At 33.4% G+C, this 21,635-nt stretch overlaps 1 protein-coding gene across 4 annotated transcripts in view; it reads left to right on the top strand.

The window, feature by feature from the left end:
- LOC106616882 (uncharacterized) overlaps nt 1-21,288 on the top strand; it is a 40,245-nt gene extending 18,957 nt beyond the window's left edge. For all 4 annotated transcript variants that reach the window (XM_014233831.3, XM_070106839.1, XM_070106841.1 and 1 more), the window contains exons 2-7: nt 9,260-9,399; nt 9,458-9,533; nt 12,472-16,201; nt 16,274-16,497; nt 16,892-18,848; nt 20,602-21,288. In XM_014233831.3, coding sequence (XP_014089306.3) covers nt 9,260-9,399; nt 9,458-9,533; nt 12,472-16,201; nt 16,274-16,497; nt 16,892-18,848; nt 20,602-20,648 — 6,174 coding nt within the window. In that variant the 3' untranslated portion in view covers nt 20,649-21,288. The remainder of the gene's footprint in view (nt 1-9,259; nt 9,400-9,457; nt 9,534-12,471; nt 16,202-16,273; nt 16,498-16,891; nt 18,849-20,601) is intronic.
- The last annotated feature ends 347 nt before the right edge of the window (nt 21,289-21,635 follow it).

A 21,635-nucleotide genomic window follows, 5' to 3' on the forward strand; every position in this document is an offset into this window, starting at 1 on the left:
AAGTCACCACATCTCGGTTTACTTATTTATAAAAGATCAAATAACATCCCAAGTTGAATAATGGAATAAGTAAAATGATTTAGACCCGGTTGAAATTGTAAATAAAAAGTTAATTTACGTTGAATCCTTTTTTAGGGCAAAAACTGAAACTTTAGGGAGCGTCTGCAAAAAAAAATCAACTTTGGACATAACGGACACCCTAATACGAACATACTAAAAGATAACATACATACGAGCAGCGAGCCTACAACCAAATACATATGTACATAAGATAACGCACTTGCTATCGAATAACGCGCATACATACATTCAACACATAAACGCTAACTCGTAGACTATTATAGCACAAACAGTCACCGACATTTTTCCCTTCCATACTTACCAATCGTACAAATCAAATTTGTCAAAAGTTATGCCTGTAGTTGCAACGCAGAAATAAGTTGTTCTCTTTTGTTTCCATTTCACCAAAGTTGCCATTGTTCTATTTGTATACACGATTTTTTACACATTTAGTATTTTAGTTATAATTTTTCATAATGTAAAAGCTCAAAACTAAAATCCAACTATTAAAAATAGTTTACCTATTTATAAATAAGTGTATTCGACTGTGATTTTGAGTTATTTTAAGAATATTTCAAATATATTTAAGTTTAGTTTTATATTTACTGCTCTCTCACTCTCAGCCCACTCGTTTCTACAGAAAAAACTAAATTTTCCCACCGTATGGTCTGTTGAAGCGGACGGTAGAAGCGGTGGTGCCTGTTCATTTATATTGCGCTCTCATAAGATAGGTCGTATCAGCTGATTCGGTCCACGGTTTTGCGTCGGTGACTGTTTGTGCCATTAGAAATTATATGCAGAACGGATATACATATGCATACATACAATTTCTATGCGGACAATTAATATTATCCAATTAATGAACATGAGCTACTGGATCATTCACTAGTTAGTATAGTCTGACCCACGAATATAAAGACTTTACGGTCATAGAATTAAGACGCCGTTATAAAAATATTCTACTTCTGAAATTATTACATTTGAAATAAGAGAATCAGTATTTAAAATGATCAGTTATAAAAATCACGTCACAACCACGATAGTATGAAAGAGACAATTTCGCCAACTACAAGGCATGTCTAATTATTCCAGACAAGACGTGTGAAGGCAACACGTTGTCAATCGGACATCTCCGAAATGTAAAATTCTCGCTTCTGTATATTTACCATATACACATGTATGTATATGCAGTGCTTAGTTTTTAAGTTTTCTAAGTTCCTCCATTTGTCTAAAGTCAGTACATCAGTAATATTGAAAAACGTTTACAAAGTTTTAATTGACATTACAAGAAGACAACAAAAACCTGAACCAGAATTACTACTAAGTATACTCTATTAACTATTTTCCTTTCTTTGTTATACTTGTAATTAGCATATTCGGTAAATAATAAATTTGAAATAAAGAACGAATTGCAATACAACTTTTTAATATAACTATATGACGATTTAGTCTTTTTCATCCTTAATTCCATCTGAACAACTTGGACTTAATGGGGAAGTAAACTGTTTCGAAATTAAATTGAGTTTAGTTTTAATTTTGGTTGTTGTTAAAGTCCAGCCTATGAGAAATTAAACCATAAATGGAAAATACATATGTTTTCATTCATCTGAATACGTAACTAGAAAACTTACCTAGTTTCCGTTTAACTAAAATTTATCAAAAAGGTTTTTATGTACAATATATCTATTCTATTGAAATTACGACTGATTTGTATTTTATTATATACCATATATATATATATGTACATATATTTTATTATGCTTACTAAAAACAGATATTAAAATTTTAGTGGCGGAAGTGGGTGCACCAGGAATTTAAATATTATATTTTTGGTAAATGTAAATGCATTGCTTTTTGTCTTTATATAATATTATATATGTACATAGATAAATATATATATGTGTGTATGTGTATCATATATGCAAGGTTGCAAATAATGCATTAAAAAAATAGTTAAAATTTTTTTTTTTTTTTGTTATACCGAAAACTGTAAAAAAGTAAAATTAAAATAGTTTTTAAAATTCTAATTCCAAATACCGGATATACGAGGTGTGTTCAAAGAAAATGGTGAATTTTCATTTTTCGCGGGCTATGTACATTCGATTATTGTTATTTTGTTTTTGTTATAATCGGACACATATGTTTATCATGAGCCAATTTCGACTAGTAGTTGGTTTTCGACAACAGCAAAGGTTGGTTAGTTAGTTTTTGTGTGCTCTTCGATTTTTGTTCCAAAATTGCTAAATTTTGAGCAAAAGCAATGTCGCATTAGTATCGCTCAGGAGTTGTTAAGTGACGTTAACAACGATCCTGGTTTGCTCAAACGTGTCATAACTTACGACGAAACGTGGGTATATGGTTTTAACGTCGAAACCAAGGCCCAATAATCCCAATAGAAGCTGCCACATGAGCCAAAACCGAAAAAGTCACGCCAAGTTCGATCAAATGTGAATTGATCATTGTTTTCTTCGATTACAATGGTGTGGTGCATCATGAGTTTCTGCCAAATCGTACAGTTAATAAGGAATACTACAAGGAAGTTAGACAACGTTTGCGTGAAGCAATACGGCTCAAACGATCGGAATTGTGGAAAAACAAGTCGTGGATTCTGCATCACGATAATGCACCAGCTCACACATTAATGCTTATTCGTGATTTTTTGGCCAAAAACAAAACCGTAATCATGCCTCAACCACCATATTTACCAGATTTGGCTCTCTGCACCTTTTCAGAAGTGCTTCGTGGATTGGAAAAAGCGTTGGCACAAGTGTATTATATCCGAGCGGGATTACTATGAAGGGGCCAAAATAGATATTTATGAGTAGATTAGCCATAATTAATCTCCTAAGGAACAAATTCCGGCTACTGGTAGCGTTCTACACCGGCCACTGCAGGTTCAAGAAGCACCTCTTCAACATGGGTATAGCCTCTTCTGCAAACTGCCGGTTCTGCGACATAGAGCCGGAAACCCCTGAAAATCTGCTGATGAACTGCACAGCAGTCTGCAGACGCAGAATCAAGGCCCTGGGATCCATGTTTCCACACAGGGATTGTATCGCCTCACTAGCACCCAGCAAAATTTTGGAATTTATCAACATGCTGGGCCTAGATAGTTTAGGAGAGGGCACAATAGATCATAGGTCGCGGTGCATACCTCAAAATTCATCTAATCTAATCTATTTATGAGTAAAAATATATTTAAAAAAAAATTCAAAATTAACTTTTTCCTTTGAACATACCCGGTTCACTGATGGCATTGTTATCTGTTGCATAGTGACAAGTGATTCAAACATTTGTTGGTAAAAATGTTTTATTGGGTTTTTTTTGGCTTTTGAAATAAGCCAATAAAAATTATAATCTTAATTAAAATAACTTTTAAGTTAAAAAAGTTAATTTTTAATCAAAGATGTTTGGGATTATTATACTCTCGCAACTTGTTGCTACAGAGTATAATAGTTTTGTTCACCTAACGGTTGTTTGTATCACCTAAAACTAATCGAGTTAGATATAGGGTTATGTATATATAAATGATCAGAATGAAGAGACGAGTTGAAATCCGGGTGACTGTCTGTCCGTCCATCCGTCTGTCCGTCCGTCCATGCAAGCTGTAACTTGAGTAAAAATTGAGATATCTTTATGAAACTTGGTACCGTAAGACGGTTCGTATTGCAGATGGGCGTAATCCACTGCCACGCCCACAAAACGCCATTAATCAAAAACAAATAAATTGCCATAACTAAGCTCCGCAATAAGATACAAGACTGTTATTTGGTACAAAGGATCACATTAGGGAGGGGCATCTGCAGTTAAATGTTTTTTTTTAAGTGGGCATGGTCCCGCCCCTAATAAGTTTAATGTGCATATCTCCTAAACCGCTAAAGCTTTAATAACCAAATTCACTGGGAGCAAATGTTTTTAGCACCTCTATTGACGGACAGTCCCCATAGAATTTTTTAATTAAAAAAACTTCAACCCTGTTTATACTATGTATGTATGTACGTACAGTAATGTGCGATAAAATAAAGCCACACAATCGCTGACGATGTTACTTCGTTTAAAAGTTTATTGTGAAGTTCATTATTTGCAAATCAGTGTGCTATTGACTGTGTAATGACGTGTGCGTTAAAATAGAGCCAAACGATAAAATTAAACATTTTGCGAAGCGAAAAAACTTAATTTGATACAATTTTCAACAAAACGTAATAAAGGGTTTTAATTTTATACATTTAATGTAAATTGTTGTTGTTGTTTTATATAAATTTGGTATAAAAATGGAAAGAGCCAAGCACCACAGTCCTGATAAAAACTTTTGAGTTTACAATCAAAAAGCCAAAAGGAAATAGTTCGAATAGTTGGCTGCTAATAGTTGAGAATGCAATAAATTATAAAGAAAAACCAAAAAATAGAGGTAAAAAATCCAGAATCAGTGCGGTTTTGCAAAGGCGAATCCTGAGTCAGGTGAAAGAAAATCCGTTTGTGATGTCTTCAGCCGTTAAGAAGCAATATCCTTTGGATGTGAATGCTTTGACCATTCGAATGTTATTGATCAAAAACAATTTGAAAGCTTAAGTTGCTGGGAAGGTTACCTTATGCGAAGTTTAATATGCCCCTTCACACATCGAAGCGGGCAAAGGAATGGTTGAGACAAAACGGCATCGCAATTTTAAGCTAGACCGCGCAATCACCAGACCTTAAACCTATAGAAAATTTATGGCGGAAGATTAAAGTGGCTCTGAGAGGCCAAAATCCATCCAATAAAGAGGATCTTTGGAGGCTAGTGAAGGCCGCATGCCATAAACTTCCGGCTGTTATGTACCAGAATTTAGTGAATTATATGCCCAGACTTTGCACAGCATTTATAAAAAACAATGGATTCTGCACTAAATATTAATGTAACAGTTATTATTCTTTATCTTTTCTATTGATTATTTTATTAAAAATTACAGATTTCAAATCACCGGAAACAAATAAATTTAAATAAGGTCTTCTGGCTCTATTTTAAAGCACAGCCAAAACGGGATATGCTAATGAGTTTTTAAATTTTATAATTTTAATTTTAGACTTACAACTTTTAATTGGTATCTTAATATATACTCCATGCGTTGTTTCTTTTCTACCAATAAAAAAACCTGAAAAAACCAAATTTCTTGAAATATATTGATTTAAAAGATATATATAGTACTGGCTCTATTTCATTGCACATCACTATATGTGTTACTATAAAATATAAAATGTTGTTGTAGGGAAGTCAATGTTACTCGAAACAAAAATGGAATACATACGTACCATATATACATATGTAACAAAGCTCTACAAAACAAAACAAAAAATTTTTGCCCTGGTTATTTTTACAAATTTTGATGCTTTCAAATGCCCAGATTACGAATTTCTTCATAATATTAAATATGCTTTTGTTTTTAAAATGAATGCATATCTTATATTTAAATCATTTATCCGCTTGGTTGCAATAAAATTTATTTTTTCAGTCATGATTAGGATTCTGCGCACCTTTTTCGCGTATACAAAAATTTTTTATATCTCGCTTTCTTTTCAAAAGTAATTCGCTTTCACTTCCACTCAGAAACAATGAGTCGCTAAATACCTAGAGAATGGATGTGAATAAGAGAGACACCAACGTTGTTTTCTCAAAACGAACTTAGTGATCTAATACGTGATCAAGTTAGGAAAACAATTTGTCAAAGCGTTGGACGTTGAAGGATATTGTTTAATTGAGATTTGTAGAAAATTTCTCAACTTAATATGGAAAAGTTAAAAGGTATAGAATATTATATATTGCAATTACTGAAAGATATAGATTTTATCAAAGTTATGACTGTTCTGAAAAGTGAATCTCGTAATAGTTTTGTGTTGATAGTCGAAAATTTCCTAGGTAACCATTAAGTGCCAAATTATGAGGAAATTGTCAAAATATGCTGACAAACAAGAGCAGAGCGGCTCGTTCGTGCACTTGGCTCCTCATGAAATACCGCTTTATATATCAGCACCTCTCTTATGTATTTATGTCCACACATACATATGTATGTACTTGCATAAGAACTCAAGATATGTTAAAAATCATAAATGCGAGCTGAAATATGTTGGCTCATCAAATTTTCTTTATATCGAATAGGTCATAACAAATCGTATACTCACGTATCGTGACGCTCACTGTTTTTTTTGTAGAGGCATACCATTCACACATATGTATCTTAGGGGATGAATGCACACATGTCCATTTGTACATTTATGCACAAATCTGTATATAGATAAGTATGTGTAGTAAAGTATGCGCTTAGCATAACATATTGACAGTATTTATAAACAAAAAGTTCTTAATAATTTTGCAATTACTTTGGACAATTAGTAACATAGTTTTCAACGCTCTTTAATAATGTAAACAAAAATGTTTAATTGACTCCGTATTCAAATAGTTCCATTGATGATAATTTCATCAAACTAAAGTAATGACTTTAAATGCTGTGAGAGTATTTTTGACCAAAATTCAGTTGTCAGCGCGGAAGAGTGGAGTTGTTTTTGTTTTTTGGTTGTTTAACTTCATATTAAGAATCAATTTTTAAGTACACTCAGTTTTGTGTTTAGTGTTCAATGGTAACGGCGTCAATCGGACATCTCCGGAATGTAAAAATGTTGCTTACTTATGTACTTATATTTATATAAGTATTTATTTTATGTATGCAGTGCATAATTTTTAATAGGCGTTAATATTCACACACTTTCTTTCATGTCATTCAATTCGTCTAAAGCCAGTGCATCAGGTAATATTGAAGAACGTAAACAAAGTTTTAACTGACATCAACAAAAGAACATGTTTGAACTTGCATCGCCGCGTCGTGCATTGATAACTTAAACAAACAAACAACCTGTAATTTGAAAAACAAATAAATATAATATACATACTTATGTATGTATTTGGAATTTTACAATTTTTATATAAAGTGAGCTGTTCTTCAAAATAAATGTCAGTATTGACGGGAATTCTCAAGAGCTTAAAAGGTATTCAAGCGAGTATAAGGAGCAATTATTTAATAAATGAAAAAAATTATTAATGAAATGTAATCAAAACAGTTATATAATATATGTATGTAAATAAAAATGATCATTGCAACCGAAAACACGTCTACACACATGTGTAAACAAATTGCTTCTTAATAGTAAAGAAAGTGATAGTGCAATAGTAAAATAAAACTTTGTCAACTCTATTAATCGAATCGGAAAATAAAGAAATAAAAAGAAAAAAATCTGCGGAATTACGAAGTACTTAAATCAATGTACTGATTATCTATACTTAATATTATAAAGAGGAAAGATTTGATTGTTTGTTTGTATCGAATAGGCTAAGGAACTACTGAACGGATTTGAAAAGATCTTTCAACAATCAATATCAATAAGTCGGTCGCGTGCGGAATTTAATAATTTTTGCTCGAATATATTTTATGCTTTAAATTTGTGTACCAGATAATTAAACCCAACAAAAATCAGTTATTTTCAAAGCTAAACAACAGCTCTCCTCAGACGTAACTCTATTATTTTTTAGTAGGTATTAATTGATAGTAAATATGATATATATTGTACATTTAACTATCCAAACACCTTAACAGCTCAGTTTTAATAAAATTAGTATTTAAATAATTATGTAGGTTCAAGAGCTAAAAAAATAATTTAGCATAAAAGCTGATAATTTTTATTTTCATTTTAAAATGCCCAAAAAATCAGATCTCAACTTTCTAGAAATAGTTCCCAGGCAAGGGCATCAAAAAGACGCCGTGATGCAGAATCTTCTTTAGAAATTGAAAATCTTTTTGCAAGTCAGAGAGAACTTAAGAAACGTATTTCTTATCACATTATGGATATCACCAAAATATTCCTTATCTTAGAGCAAAGGATATGCAACTAAACAAACAATATGTTATATGTAAACCAACTATCAACTAGTAATAAGTAAACACACTAGTTAGTATAAATAGTCCCAGTTCATACACAGACTCTTTTGTAACCCAAACTGGTTTATTGTGGGCGAGGGGACGACGAGGAAAGACGAAGGGTTCGTACCACTCGTGTTCGGGTGGCACGCTTTGTGTTCTTGTTCGTAGCAGCTCGCTGATACCCTTTTCAGCATTGCTTTTCACTTTCAAATTCTTTGAATGGTTGCAAGAGCGCTCGGTTTCAAATAAATATATACCATTCCTTCAGAAATTTGAATTATGTTATCTAATTTTTGTATGTATTATGAAAATATGTATGCATAGAATAAAAGAAACATTTTGAAAAATTGTAAAGTGTTGCGTAGCCGAACCGCACAAATATTTGCGAAGATTTTATGAAATGAAATGACAGAAAAACTCGATTTGAGTTGCTGGACTCTTTTTGCTCGTGTGAATCCACAGAGCGACACCAAAAGAGATAATGAGGGTCAATAGAGTCCCCATGTAAACGCAGTAATAGCAGTATGTAACAAGTCAGTCTTAAGAATATCAATAGAGAGTACATATTCCGGTGCAGCTCAAAAGTATATTTTTAATGACTCATATCGTGTAAACCATGTTAACTCGCGCGAGAGTCGAGTACGGAATATTTGTATCGGCTCGAAGAGCAAAATATAATATTAGAAATATACAAGTAATAGCTTAAACACAATACGGGCGACGCCGTCCGATGAATTTTCGCCGAGTGTTGCCGCCGTGTAAAACACAATACGGACGCTTTTCGCTGCAGCTAGAGTGTATTCCGCGCTCAAAAATATCACAATAAATGATGAAACCAAACATAAACAATCTTAATATTGCCAACTCAGACATTTTCTTAATTTTTTTTTGAAAATTCTTAAGGTTGTTACTGAAAATAATCTTTCTTTGATATGGTGATGCCGTTTTTGTCGATAAAATTGGAATAGCTCTATCTCAAAAATCATCATGGTGGACGAAATTCGCCGCCGTCGCGTATTGTGTTCATCTTCATATACAATCATGTATTCTAATCACCGACGGCGTCGCCGAGAACAATATTCTTCGTCGCCCGTATTGTGTTTTTCTTATACAAAGAATCGAGCTCTGAGCGTTACGCGTCGCAATCGTGTGCCAGAGACTCGAGTATCGAGCATTCGTAGCAGCTTGTTAATTAATAATTAGCTTAACTATATTACAAATCTTATACATATATATATATATTTTTTTTATTTTAGAATAAGATGGAGAAAAAGGTCGATGAAAAATTAGACAGTCTGACCAACTATGTGCCATTCATTAAATACTTGCTGGAATTAGATAATGTTAAATACAAAAAATTTGAAGATATACAACATTGGATAATATCTAGAAAGAGGTAAGTAAACTAATTTGTTATCCCCTTTCTTTTTATAAAATTTAATTCAACTAAATAGGTACCCGATGAATGTACTACAAAAGATTGAGCAGTCGATCATAACGCAGTACAGAAATTTGTTTTTGGATGATGGGGTAAGTTCTAACTGCAAAATTAAAAAAATAAATAATACGATTATTTTATCTTATATATATCATATCCTAACATGTTGTATTTTGCTTTCATAATTTTGTTTTATGAACTAATGCAAAACCACAGCTCATAGTTTTATAAATATTCAACTTTAAGATTAACAAGTAAGGAAGGGCTAAGTTCGAATGTAACCGAACATTTTATACTCTCGCAAAGTCAAATGGTATACTCGTTTGAGATTTCTTTGTGGATTGACTGATATTTTCGGTAGAAGGTCAACTATAGGCACTGGGGTCCACATATTTAGTACTTAGGGGTTTGAACAGTTTTGGTTCGATTTAGACAATTTTTGGCCGCAAGGTGGCATACTTTAAACGTATTACTCCCGCAAAGTTTTATGCCGATATAATCATTGTTGCTTGATTTGCATAGTGGAAAGTGAAAGAATCAGATGGAATTTAAAATGGTGTCATATAGGAAATAGGCGTGGTTGTAATCAGATTTCGCCCATTTTCGCACTATGACATAGAAACATGAAAAGAACGTTATGCACCGAATTTGGTTGAAATCGGTTAAGCAGATCTCAAGATATGGGTTTTCACCTAAAAGTGGGCTGTGCCACGCCCACTGTCTAATTTTGAACGCGGTTCCTATAAAGTCATCTTATACCATCTCAGAGATAAAATTTAATGTCTCTGGCGTGTTTAGTGCTTGATTTATCGCGCTTTTAGTAGTTTTTAACAGTACCGTTATATGGGGAGTGGGCGGAGTTGCCACCCGATTTCAACTATTTTCACACCGTCAATAGAAGTGCTAAAAACATTTGCTTCCAGTGAATTTTGTTATTTTAGCATTAGCGGTTTAGGAGATATGCACATTAAACCTATTAGAGGCGGGACCACGCCCACTTTTTAAAAAAAAATTTTAACTGCAGATGCCCCTCCCTAATGTGATCCTGTGTACCAAATAACAGTCTTGTATCTTATTGCGGAGCTTAGTTATGGCAAGTTATTTGTTTTTGATTAATGGCGTTTTGTGGGCGTGGCAGTGGTCCGATTACGCCCATCTGCAATACCAACCGTCTCACGGTACCATGAAACATGTCTACCAAGTTTCATAAAGATATCTCAATTTTTACTCAAGTTAGAGCTTGCACGGACGGACGGACAGACGGACGGACGGACAGACAGTCACCCAAATTTCAACTCGTCTCTTCATCCTGATCATTTATATATATATAACCCTATATCTAACTCGATTAATTTTAGGTGATACAAACAACCGTTAGGTGAACAAAACTATTATACTCTGTAGCAACAGGTTGCGAGAGTATAAAAAGTGTGTCATAAATCAATTTGAGTATGTTAAGGAACATGTTCCTTTTCGCATTCACACCTCAAAAATAACCTAAATACATATGACCCAGTTTACATATATCAAAATACTTCTTTTCTTTGCCATATAACGAATTTATCAAAAATACTCGCGCCCTATGAAAACAAAATGAAATTTTCAAACGAAACGTTAAAAGATCCACTTATTTCCAATATGTACAGGCTGAAATTATCACGCTAACTCTCTTGAAGCACGACGATCTCATTCAAATCAAAACGTCACTTACATTCTGATAGCAAAAAATAACAGGAAAGAGGAATAATTCGCTGTTTGAAAAAATATTTATAACTAGTGATCCCGAAAGCAGTAAGAGAGAATACTAGTATAATCATATCAGAAATCTATAAGGAACTTCAAATAATAGGCGCTATTAATTTTCCGAAAAACAAATTTTTATTCTGGCATTAAGTTTGAAAGATGTGCCTGAGTTAATAAATCATGAACAGTGTAATCTTCCACTTGTTAGTATTACATAGATTAGTTATCTACAAAAAGCAATAGTAAAAATATTTAAATATCTGATGAATCAGAACTGTCTGATAATTGCAATATAAAAATGTTAAATTCATTCAGTAGAAAAATTTAGAGAATAGCGCTCCAATGCAATCCTCGTGAGATTGGAAACATCTTGACAGATTACATGCATACTTGGAATAACCTGAATATCTCAGGATAGACAAAATTGTCCGATTTTCTTTATTTTCACTGTCATTATTAAGTATATGTTAGAGAATTATTCTCCAAAATTACAAGCTCTTAGCTTTTTAATTAAAGACAGGCAGCCGGAAAGTAAAATTACTAAATAATCGGTTGTATGGGAGATATGTGATATAGTTGTCCGATCTGATAAAATTCCGACAAATGACCATAATGCATTTACGTATTGAATTTCATTCGGATATCTTAAAAACCGACGAAGAAATTGTTATATTTTTCCCCGTATATGCGATTTTTTCTTTTTTTGGCTTCCTTTAAATCAACCCGGTCTTATACACAGTAACATTTTTTAAGAAAACAATGTAGACTATCAAAATATGCAAAAAATAAACAATTTATTTTTTCAAAATTTCACACTAGGTGTGCCCATTAATTCTACGATACAGTAATTTCCATTTAAATGTTTAGCATTAGTAAAACCATATTATTTTTCAACCCACTCAAATTTTGATGAATTAGTGCAAAGCTCGAAAAATAAATCTTTAATTAATTTTTTACGTGATTTTAATACACATTAATGGAGTACAGAGCGAGATATAACTATGAACCATCATAAGTTACTAAGACCAACGTCATGCAGGTTGTGTGTAAATACCAGATAATAGCACAAAAGATAGATAATACATATGTTCTCAATATTCGGAATTTATGAAATTATTTGAGCATACCTAAGTTATGAAATCGAAATCAATATTAGTGTATACTTCCATTGTATGGTTTTGAAATATTTTCCTTACACATAAATACAAAATATAAAAATTATATTTTATTTTAAATTCATTTATAACATATCTTTTGTAACACCTTTTCTATAATTGTACTTCACAGAAAGTCCCCAAAAATATTATGGATATTTTTAATACACATGCGCATGTTAAATGCTTTAGTGTAAATTTGTGCTCCGATGACGAAGATAACGCTGAAAACTCATCGGATATTGAAGAGGATGACGATGATGTTATTATCGTGTCCATATCACCAAATGAACAAGATAAAGTGCAGTCACCAACAGAAAAACCGAATCAATGTGTTAAAAGCAATGATGAAGAGACATCCTCAGCTCGTAGTAAAACCAAAGAACAGGAAGTGACTTCCAAGCCCGCTTTAGAACCTTGCATAATTGACGAACCATATTATACAATATGCTTAGATTCGGATGACGATGAAGTATTGATTGATACAGTTCCAAACGATGATGAATTATGTGTCAAGAAGGAGCAACTTTTTAAGCGGAGGGGAGATTTTATAGACAGTGTTGAAGAGAAAGAAGAAAGTAAAGAAAATGAAATAGATGCAATTATTCAAAGGTATGCGAATCAACCAAATGAATTGAGCAAAGATAAGGGTAAACCAATTGAGGTTGTTCAATTGCACCACATGCGGAAGGCGGATTTAGATTTGGAGAACATGCATACAGATAAGTTGAATCATATCTATGAGGATTTAACAAAGGAAATTGGAATTGATGTCGAGCAATTGCTGAAAAGTGTAAACTTGACTTCCACGGAAAAAGAAAATAATACAAATAATTTGCCATATGATGATTTTTATAGTTCACCAAATTGCACAAATAAGTCACCGTATGAGGATTTTATTAGTTCAACCCACTACACAAATACAGGTGTATCTGTGACTCCTTATCCTGTAGTGAATTCAAACGTAATACAACCAAATATATATAGTATACGACCTCCTATATTGCCACCACAGACACCGCTTAGATTAAATTTAAAAGACCCGCGAATCGTTAAATTATTAGAAAAAAGTAATACTTTGCAAATGATTTCAATGGGCATGCCCATAAGAAACGTAACTACATCGACGGAATTGCCGAAATCTGAGCCAAAAACATATGGTGATTATAAACGGGAAAAAGCGGAGAAAGCGAAAAAGGCTGAGGAACTGAGGAGAAGAGAAGAAGCGAGGAAAGCCGAAGAATTAAGAAGAATAGAGGAAGCTAAAATATCAGAGGAATTAAGAAGAATAGAAGAAGCGAAAAGAGCAGAGGAACTAAAGAGAATTGAAGAAGCGGAAAGAGCAGAGGAACTGAAGAGATTACAGGAAGCGAAAAGATCAGAGGAATTAAAGAGAATAGAGGAAGCGAAAAGAGCAGAGGAACTAAAGAGAATAGAAGAAGCGGAAAGTGCAGAGAAATTACAGAGAATAGAGGATAGGAAGAGAGCAAAGAAAGAGGAAGTGAGGAGTAAAGAAGAAGCCAAAAGATCAAAGGAAATATCAAATATCATCATAGAGGAAGCGAAAAGAGCAGAGGAATTAAAGAGAATAGAGGAAGCGGAAATAGGTGAAGAACTACAGAGAATAGAGGAAAGGAAGATAGCAACGAAAGAGGAAGTGAGGAGTAAAGAAGAAGCCAAAATAACAAAGGAATTGAGAAAAATGGAAGAAACGAACAGAGGCACTGCATTGTCAAATGGAAACAATCAATTAAACTTATTTGGTGAGCAACAAACTGATTTCAGAAGTATACTTTTGAATACTATTCTACCATATGGTGACAAAATACTACATGTCCTTAGAAAAGACAACGATTTGCAAGAACTTACTGATAAAAAAACTGCTACTAACACAACCTCAGTAAGTCATCAAATATTATCTGTTGTTGATGCTGCAGTTAATGAGAGTAACCAAAATACCGAAAGTGCAAATAATGTACAAAACAGTTTGGAAAAGCAGACAAAATGCGAGCTTTATTCTAAGTACACACAAAAGAGCAATAAGCGTCGGCGAAAAGAAAAAGAGAATAAAGCAAAAACTGCTTTCAAAAGAATACGTAGTATTTCCTCTTCTTCGTCAACAACATCGGAATGGGAATCGTCGTCCATAGCATCGACGATAACAACACAGCCTTCAACCAGCTCTACAACAGCTGGTAATAGTAAGAGAGCAAGAGAGAATCAACCATTGGTTTATGAGCCAATTATAAAGTTAAGAAGACTTTCAGCGGAAACTATTTCAAAATACACGAAAATGCCGTTAGTAAACGAGTCCAAAACTATAAACATACTTTTAGTAGAAGACGTCAAAAGGACGAAGAAAACCGTGCATCATTTTGTCAAGGAGAAACCGATGAAACTAAATGTTAAATATAAAAACATCGATCTAAATATGACCAATAATAACACGAAATTTTGTGTTTTGTGTAAATCAAAACCATCCGATTTAACGAATCACTACAAAAGGGTACACAAAACCGAATCGTATGTGGCACGTCTCAGCAGATCCGCCTTACAATATTTGGAAAACAACATTTCATTTGCACAAAAATTAGCAAAAACTACATCACAGAATGTTATAAAGTATAAAGTTAAATGTGCTTTTTGTGAGGATGAAATCGAAGATAAGTTTATAAGTTTTTACAAGCATTTCTCTATACATACCGGGGAATATGCTTTTAAATGTGATATTTGCAAGTTGGAAAAACCCTATGAATTTGACATACAATCGCACAAATGTCATTCGAAGTCCTGTCGCAATGCCGCCATACGAACACTCTACCAATATCCACCAAACGTGCTCGTCATATATTTATATTGTTGTAAAATATGCAATTTCGTGCAATTAAATGAAGCCAATACATTTAAACATTTGCGTGATCACCATGACAAACGGCAAGATGATTCGAGTTGCATAAAAAAATATATACTCACAGCTATAAATGATGAGGAGACTTGCGAGAAATCCGCTGAATTAGATACAAACTATGAATTACTAATGAAAGATGATGATGTTGAAGATATACCGGTGAAAAATGAGGCCATACCAGAAGATATAACCGATTTCCAAAAAGCGGAAAAAGAGCAGTTAGAGGCAAATGAATTGCCTGGTAGGCAGCAAGACTTCAAAGCCTCGATTAGCAACGGCTTAGCAATGGTAGAACTTCCGAGTACCAAGTACTACAAATACTCCTCTGTACTAAATAAAAATCCAACAATGGTGCAACAGAATGATGAAGGACCTATAGTTATGTCATCAGTGGAAAATTTTGTGAATTCAAGTGCTGTGCCGTGTTTGGAGTACATAAAAACGGAATGCTCGGACCTATTACCGATACAAAAAGAAAATTATAGTTGTAAGAAACTAACGCAAAATTCCAGTAACATTTTGTATCGCCAATATCCTAATGAAGTTTCTTATTTCGGCTTATACAAATGCATGGCAATGGATTGTCTATTCTCAACGGATGCTAAAGAGGAAATATTACAGCACCTGCAGGAACATTTGAGCAGCGAATGCCCACCCGAAGACTGTCTACTATGCGCTTACTGTCAATTAGATGCAGAGAATTGCTCTACACCTGAAGAGTTGATTGCACATATACAACAAAATCATCAGCATTCGCAGTTTCAATGTTCCCTTTGCTGCTATCGCGGTATCTCACCAAGTCATGTTTCAGAGCACTTTAAGCATGCGCACTCAGAACAAGAGTTGCAATTTGTGTTTAAATGTGCGTTGGATATCAATTTAGACACTAGTGTACCAACAAATATCGCTGAATTGCTGGAAGAAAATGTGGAACCGCTCGTTTGTCCGCTTAACGGTAAAATTCATTATAAAATTCATTTTGGCATAGTACGAACATTTTGTTTTTACTCTTATTTTTATACTATAGATTGTGTGCAGAGTTTCCAGAGCGTGATTTGGATGAAAAATCATCTCATGCATACGCACTCTTTGCCGATCAAAAGTGAATTTATTACAGGGCTGGAAAAATATGCATGTATATATTGTACAATGAATTTTTATAATTTGGAGAAGGTCAATAATCATTTGGCTACGAACCATCCCGACCGGCAGCCTTACGTTTGCGAGAGAATTTTGCTTCCAGAAAAAGAGGTAATATTGTCTTTATGTTTTAATCTATAGCACTTAGCTATTTAGTTGGTCGTGGTTATAGCCATCAACTAACTACTTAAAGAATGTTAGGACCAAACTTCCAAACATGAAAAGTAGTTAGTTAGTAGTTAGTCCAACTACCATATTAAAAAAATTTTTTTTTTGAAATTAGGTGTATGTATAATTAAGAATTAAAAAAATAATTTTTTTTGAAATTAGGTGTATGTATAATTAAGAATTAAAGAAATAATTTGTTTTACAATGATTTATTTGTAACAAAATTATGTGACAATGTTTCTAGTATCCCCTTTCGATCTTGGTCGTTTCTTACTTTTTTTAAATATATTAATTTATTTGAATCTCCTACTTAATTGAAACTTTTATATTTTTTCAGGAGGATTTATTACAAAATTTAACGATAACATTTGTGTCACTACCAACAATACCAGCTGAAAATATCAGACATGTAAAGGTTAAACCAGAATTCGGTTTTAACTCTACGAATGACAGGTCTTTGTTAACGAGAACAGTTACTGCAGAAAATCAGGGTGCGTTTGACACCAAGCCAAATTTAGAGCAATTAGTGCGAACAGCTGAAGAGAGCGTCAAACTGAGTTTGCTCAAATTGATCGAAAATACGGGCATTTCACCCAATTTACTCTATCATTGCCCACAATCTACATGCGGTGGATTTTTCTCATCCTACGACTTGTGGTATAGGCACATGAACCTACGGCATTGTTGTCTTTTAAGCATTTGTCCACATTGTACCAATGATAAGAAGACCGAGTTGCCATTGGTCGATTTCAAAGAGCACTTCCAACAACACTGTTGTCATCTATATGGCTGTTTCCATTGCGGTGAAACATTCTCTAATGAGCAGGCAACAAGAGATCACATATCAGTTGCTCACAAAGATATAAATACAGACGCTGCGACGATACAAACAGCAAAGGTGGCACTTTATTTCAATCAATCATTTAATATATTGCTGAAATCGGGAGAAGAAAAGGAGAGATACAGCCTTTTGTTGGAGCTGCAAGAAGTGGTACAAAATCGTTGTAAATATATAGAAAAGTTGTACTATGAATCTTTAAAAACACAGTGGATTGTGCCGGTGACCGCGACGTGGTTGGAGAACTTTCCCAGTTTCAAAACTAATGAACGGATCAAACGGAAGTGCTTTTGTCAACATTGTCCCTTCCAAGCGTATGATAATGAATTGTTTTATGAGCATTTAAGAAAAAGTCATCAGGTTAATAATAGTAAATTTGTGTGTGCCAAATGTGATTTTCATGTAGCGTGCAACAACTGGGACCCCATTATAGATCACATAAAAATGCATGTGCTAAACATACACATATGCTCGGTATGCTCATATTATCATCATGATCGACAAGCAATACGTGCACATTTATCGCAAGAGCATCGCTTTAGAGATGTGCCGATTGTGACGCTAATACGTTCGTCGTTGAATACTCAAATTTCGTTAGCCATTGTATTTGCACAGCAAAGAAAAACATTTTCTACCATAAACACTTGCTTTTGTTGTGATAAAAACAGTAATGCATGGCATGCATTAGCCATACATTTGAAGAAGGCTCACCATTTGACATTGCAATATTTTTGTGAAATATGCGACGAGTCACTTAAACTCACAGAATGTGATGTGCATTTTACCAACTGTCATCCAACAGCAGCGTTAAGAATACGCTGTCAAATTGCTACTAACACTCAAATAACTATAGACAGCGTGATGCCATTCAAGCTCATAATGAAATCAAATGTTAATGATGCACTCGGCGTAGTAAAAGTAATTAAGCAAGAACCCTGTGATATTGATACGGATAGTGATATTGAAATAATTAATGACGATGATATTGTCATCGCTAATGATGTGAATATGTGCGAAACACAGAAAAATCCTAAAGCCATTAGATGTGTGACTGTGGCAAACCTACAAAGTCAGCACACAAATAACGCTAGTTTTGAAAAGCTTGCATCGCAACAGCCACCACTGCCAGTTACAGATTCACCAGCAATTAGATGTGTGAATGTTGCGAACCTACAAAGTCAGCACAAAAATAACGTTAGTTTTGAAAGGCTTACATTGCCAGAACCACCACTGCCAGTTGCTGTATCAATATCACAGACACAGCCACAGCAACAACTGCAACTACAGTCACAATTCATTCCACAGTTCGTGGCTCAAGCGAGACACCTCTACCCGACGGGCGTAACAAATACAAACACGCCTTTATTTACACCGCGGTTAGCAATGCATAGCCAAAATCCAAATTTCACCGGTGACTGCAATTACAGGCCTATTGAAATTTTTATAAATGCCACGGGTAAGAAACTAGTTTTATTCAATAGAATGTATAGAAATGAGCTAGGGATTCAAAGACGAATTCTTATATGTATTTATAAATATGTAATGTTCTCACGACAATTGAGTGTGAGGGAATTTAAAAGTGTAAAGACACTTGAGGCCTTATTACTCGTGACCTTGACTCAGTACAGCACCACCACAGCATTTAGATAGTTCGTGATCTAAATTAAAAATCAAAAGCTTTTGGCACAGTCAATGTTACAACGGTACTAGAAGACATCAAACAATCTACGTTCCCTTTAGGGCTGAAGGGTTGGACCATTAACTATCTGAGCGGTCAACAATCATCCATACTATTTCGAGGTCAAAATTCTAAGTTAAGAAGAATTAAGTACGGGGTCCGTAAACAGCTATCTCACCCATCTTTCTCGCTTCTTGTCTGCAAGGAGACCCCACTGAAACTACAGTGACCATATTCACGAACTGGACGAAGGCGTACAGACTGGATCTAAATTTCACAGTGGATTAAAATTCCACTGTCAACAACCTTAAGCTTTTTAGCGTTACACTTGTCAGCTTGTGCTCTTTCACTCCGCATACGACCGCGATTATTTCACAAAGTACAGAGCAGTAACAAAACACGGCAATCGGCCCGACGGGCATTAATTACACAGCACCAATCCGTTTCTGTTGGTATGTTTTCGTAGAAATCACCCTTCATAGCAGACGAAGAGCTCGAGTTGCCTCGAGAATCTCAAGTGAATCTTGTTCAACTTCGTTCTCAATATTGTAGCAGGTTACACTCCTACTTATCCAGAATTGAACCCCACATGAAAAATACATGTCCTGCGAGCAACGAGTGCCCGCATGAATATTGCCTTTGAATGCTCAATGAAGCCCACTCATTTAACACCTCTCTCTATGGTCCGACCCCTTACCACCCAAGAGGGTTATATAACCGCTAAAACTATAACAATAAAAATGATTTCAAGTAGAAAAATTGTATATTGAAAATTAATTATAAGTAGATTAGGTTTGTAGCTACTAGCTATCAGAAAGAAAAATATTGCAAAACTTAACAAGTTACTCTCACAAATTTTTAATCCCAAAATCGAAATAAAAAATTGAGTTAATATTCTTTAATTTAAAGATTTTAGTAACAAATAAAAGCTGAAAGAGATAAAAAAGGAAAGATTTACATATTTCTAACAGAAACACTATAATTAAAAGTAATGACATGACAATGAGTCGTCATCTATGTGAATATTTTATTTAAAATAAGCTTTCCTTTAAAAAAAAAAACACCGAAATGGTAGAACACGAAATACCCAAACGCGAAAAACTTAAATTCTAAAACAATTTATATTTTAATTTTAAATTAAAAACTTAGGATAACATTTTTTTCAATCTAATATTTAGGGTTCATAAAAATTCAATATTAAATTTTAATCCGATTTTTGGAATACATTTTTTTACTTTCCATTCAATGCCATGGGGAATAAAAATTTATTTTTAATTTTTAACACGGTTGTTTATAGACTCAATGAAGAACCTTTAGACTCTTACCGCTGCTGAGGGAAAAATAAAAATCTTCATTAAGCTGAGAATATTTATATTTTAATTTTATTTAATTATAAGAATTTTTATTTTATTATTTGAGTAGTGTGGCAAGGAGTATTTAAATTTCCAATTATGCTTAAAATTTCCACTAACTTTTAGCATCTTTTTATACATGTAACAACTAAATAAAATGATATATTTTTTATTTATAGACCATTCTCCGAACAACAATTACTCTCTCCAAAATTTACACCCATGAAAGAGATAAGGCTTTACGTCCATGGCATAATTGTGATAAATAAAAAATATAACTCTTCTTAGGCATGTACCACTTACTAAATTAAGTTTGTATACTAGTATATATTCAAGAGATTACCATGGATAAAACTAAATGCAAACACTTTAAGTTTTATAGTTTTTTAAGCCTATGTAAATCAAGATGCCTTACTACGTTAAGTTATGTTATAGATGTCAAGCGAATGTAAGATTCTGTGGTCGAATATATTGCCAAAAATATTGTAATAGTCTGGTAGTATTAATTGAGTTATACATTCAATTCAATGATGATTATATTGAAGCAAATAGTTAAGATTTTTATTAATATATTTTAAATTTATATTCATGTTATAAACAACCATATTTGTTTAAAATTGCAATTTAAGTGAAATAAGTTCTGTGAATTTTTTAACTTGAAAAATTTATTTTCTTTTTTATTATTTTAAAATTTATTACTTAGAAATCGCAATAAATTTTTGTGAATAAATAAATGCTATTAAGAATAGTGTAGGTGTATGTTTTTCAGCATTAACATACATACATATAAATGTATAAAGTACAACTTTTTAAGAAATAAATTACCAGCAAATATTATTTAAAAAATTCCAATTTGAAATACAAAATTTTTTGTTTGCTTTTTAATTTTTCCAAAACTTTTCAGCAATTTTAGCTTACAAAAGAAAAACGAAACTTTTAGAAAAATTGTAACTTACTTCTCAATATAGTTACCGTTTAGCTCGATTCACTTGACCCAAAGATCGATCAAATCAAATTTCTGTCGGGCGAGTGACTTTCAAAAGTGGATGTGCAATATTTCGTAGTCTAATTTGTCGGATTTGGCCGTGACGACAAAGGAGGTCTGAACTAATAACTTGTCTTTGGCGAGCCAAACGAGTATTCTCCAATTTGGTGGAATAGACACAATAAAAACGGAGTCCGGTGATCGTTTTGTCTTTAAATTATTCTTTAT

The sequence above is a fragment of the Bactrocera oleae genome, chromosome 3 (genome assembly GCF_042242935.1).
Source record: "Bactrocera oleae isolate idBacOlea1 chromosome 3, idBacOlea1, whole genome shotgun sequence".
NCBI classification, from domain to species: Eukaryota; Metazoa; Arthropoda; class Insecta; order Diptera; family Tephritidae; genus Bactrocera; species Bactrocera oleae.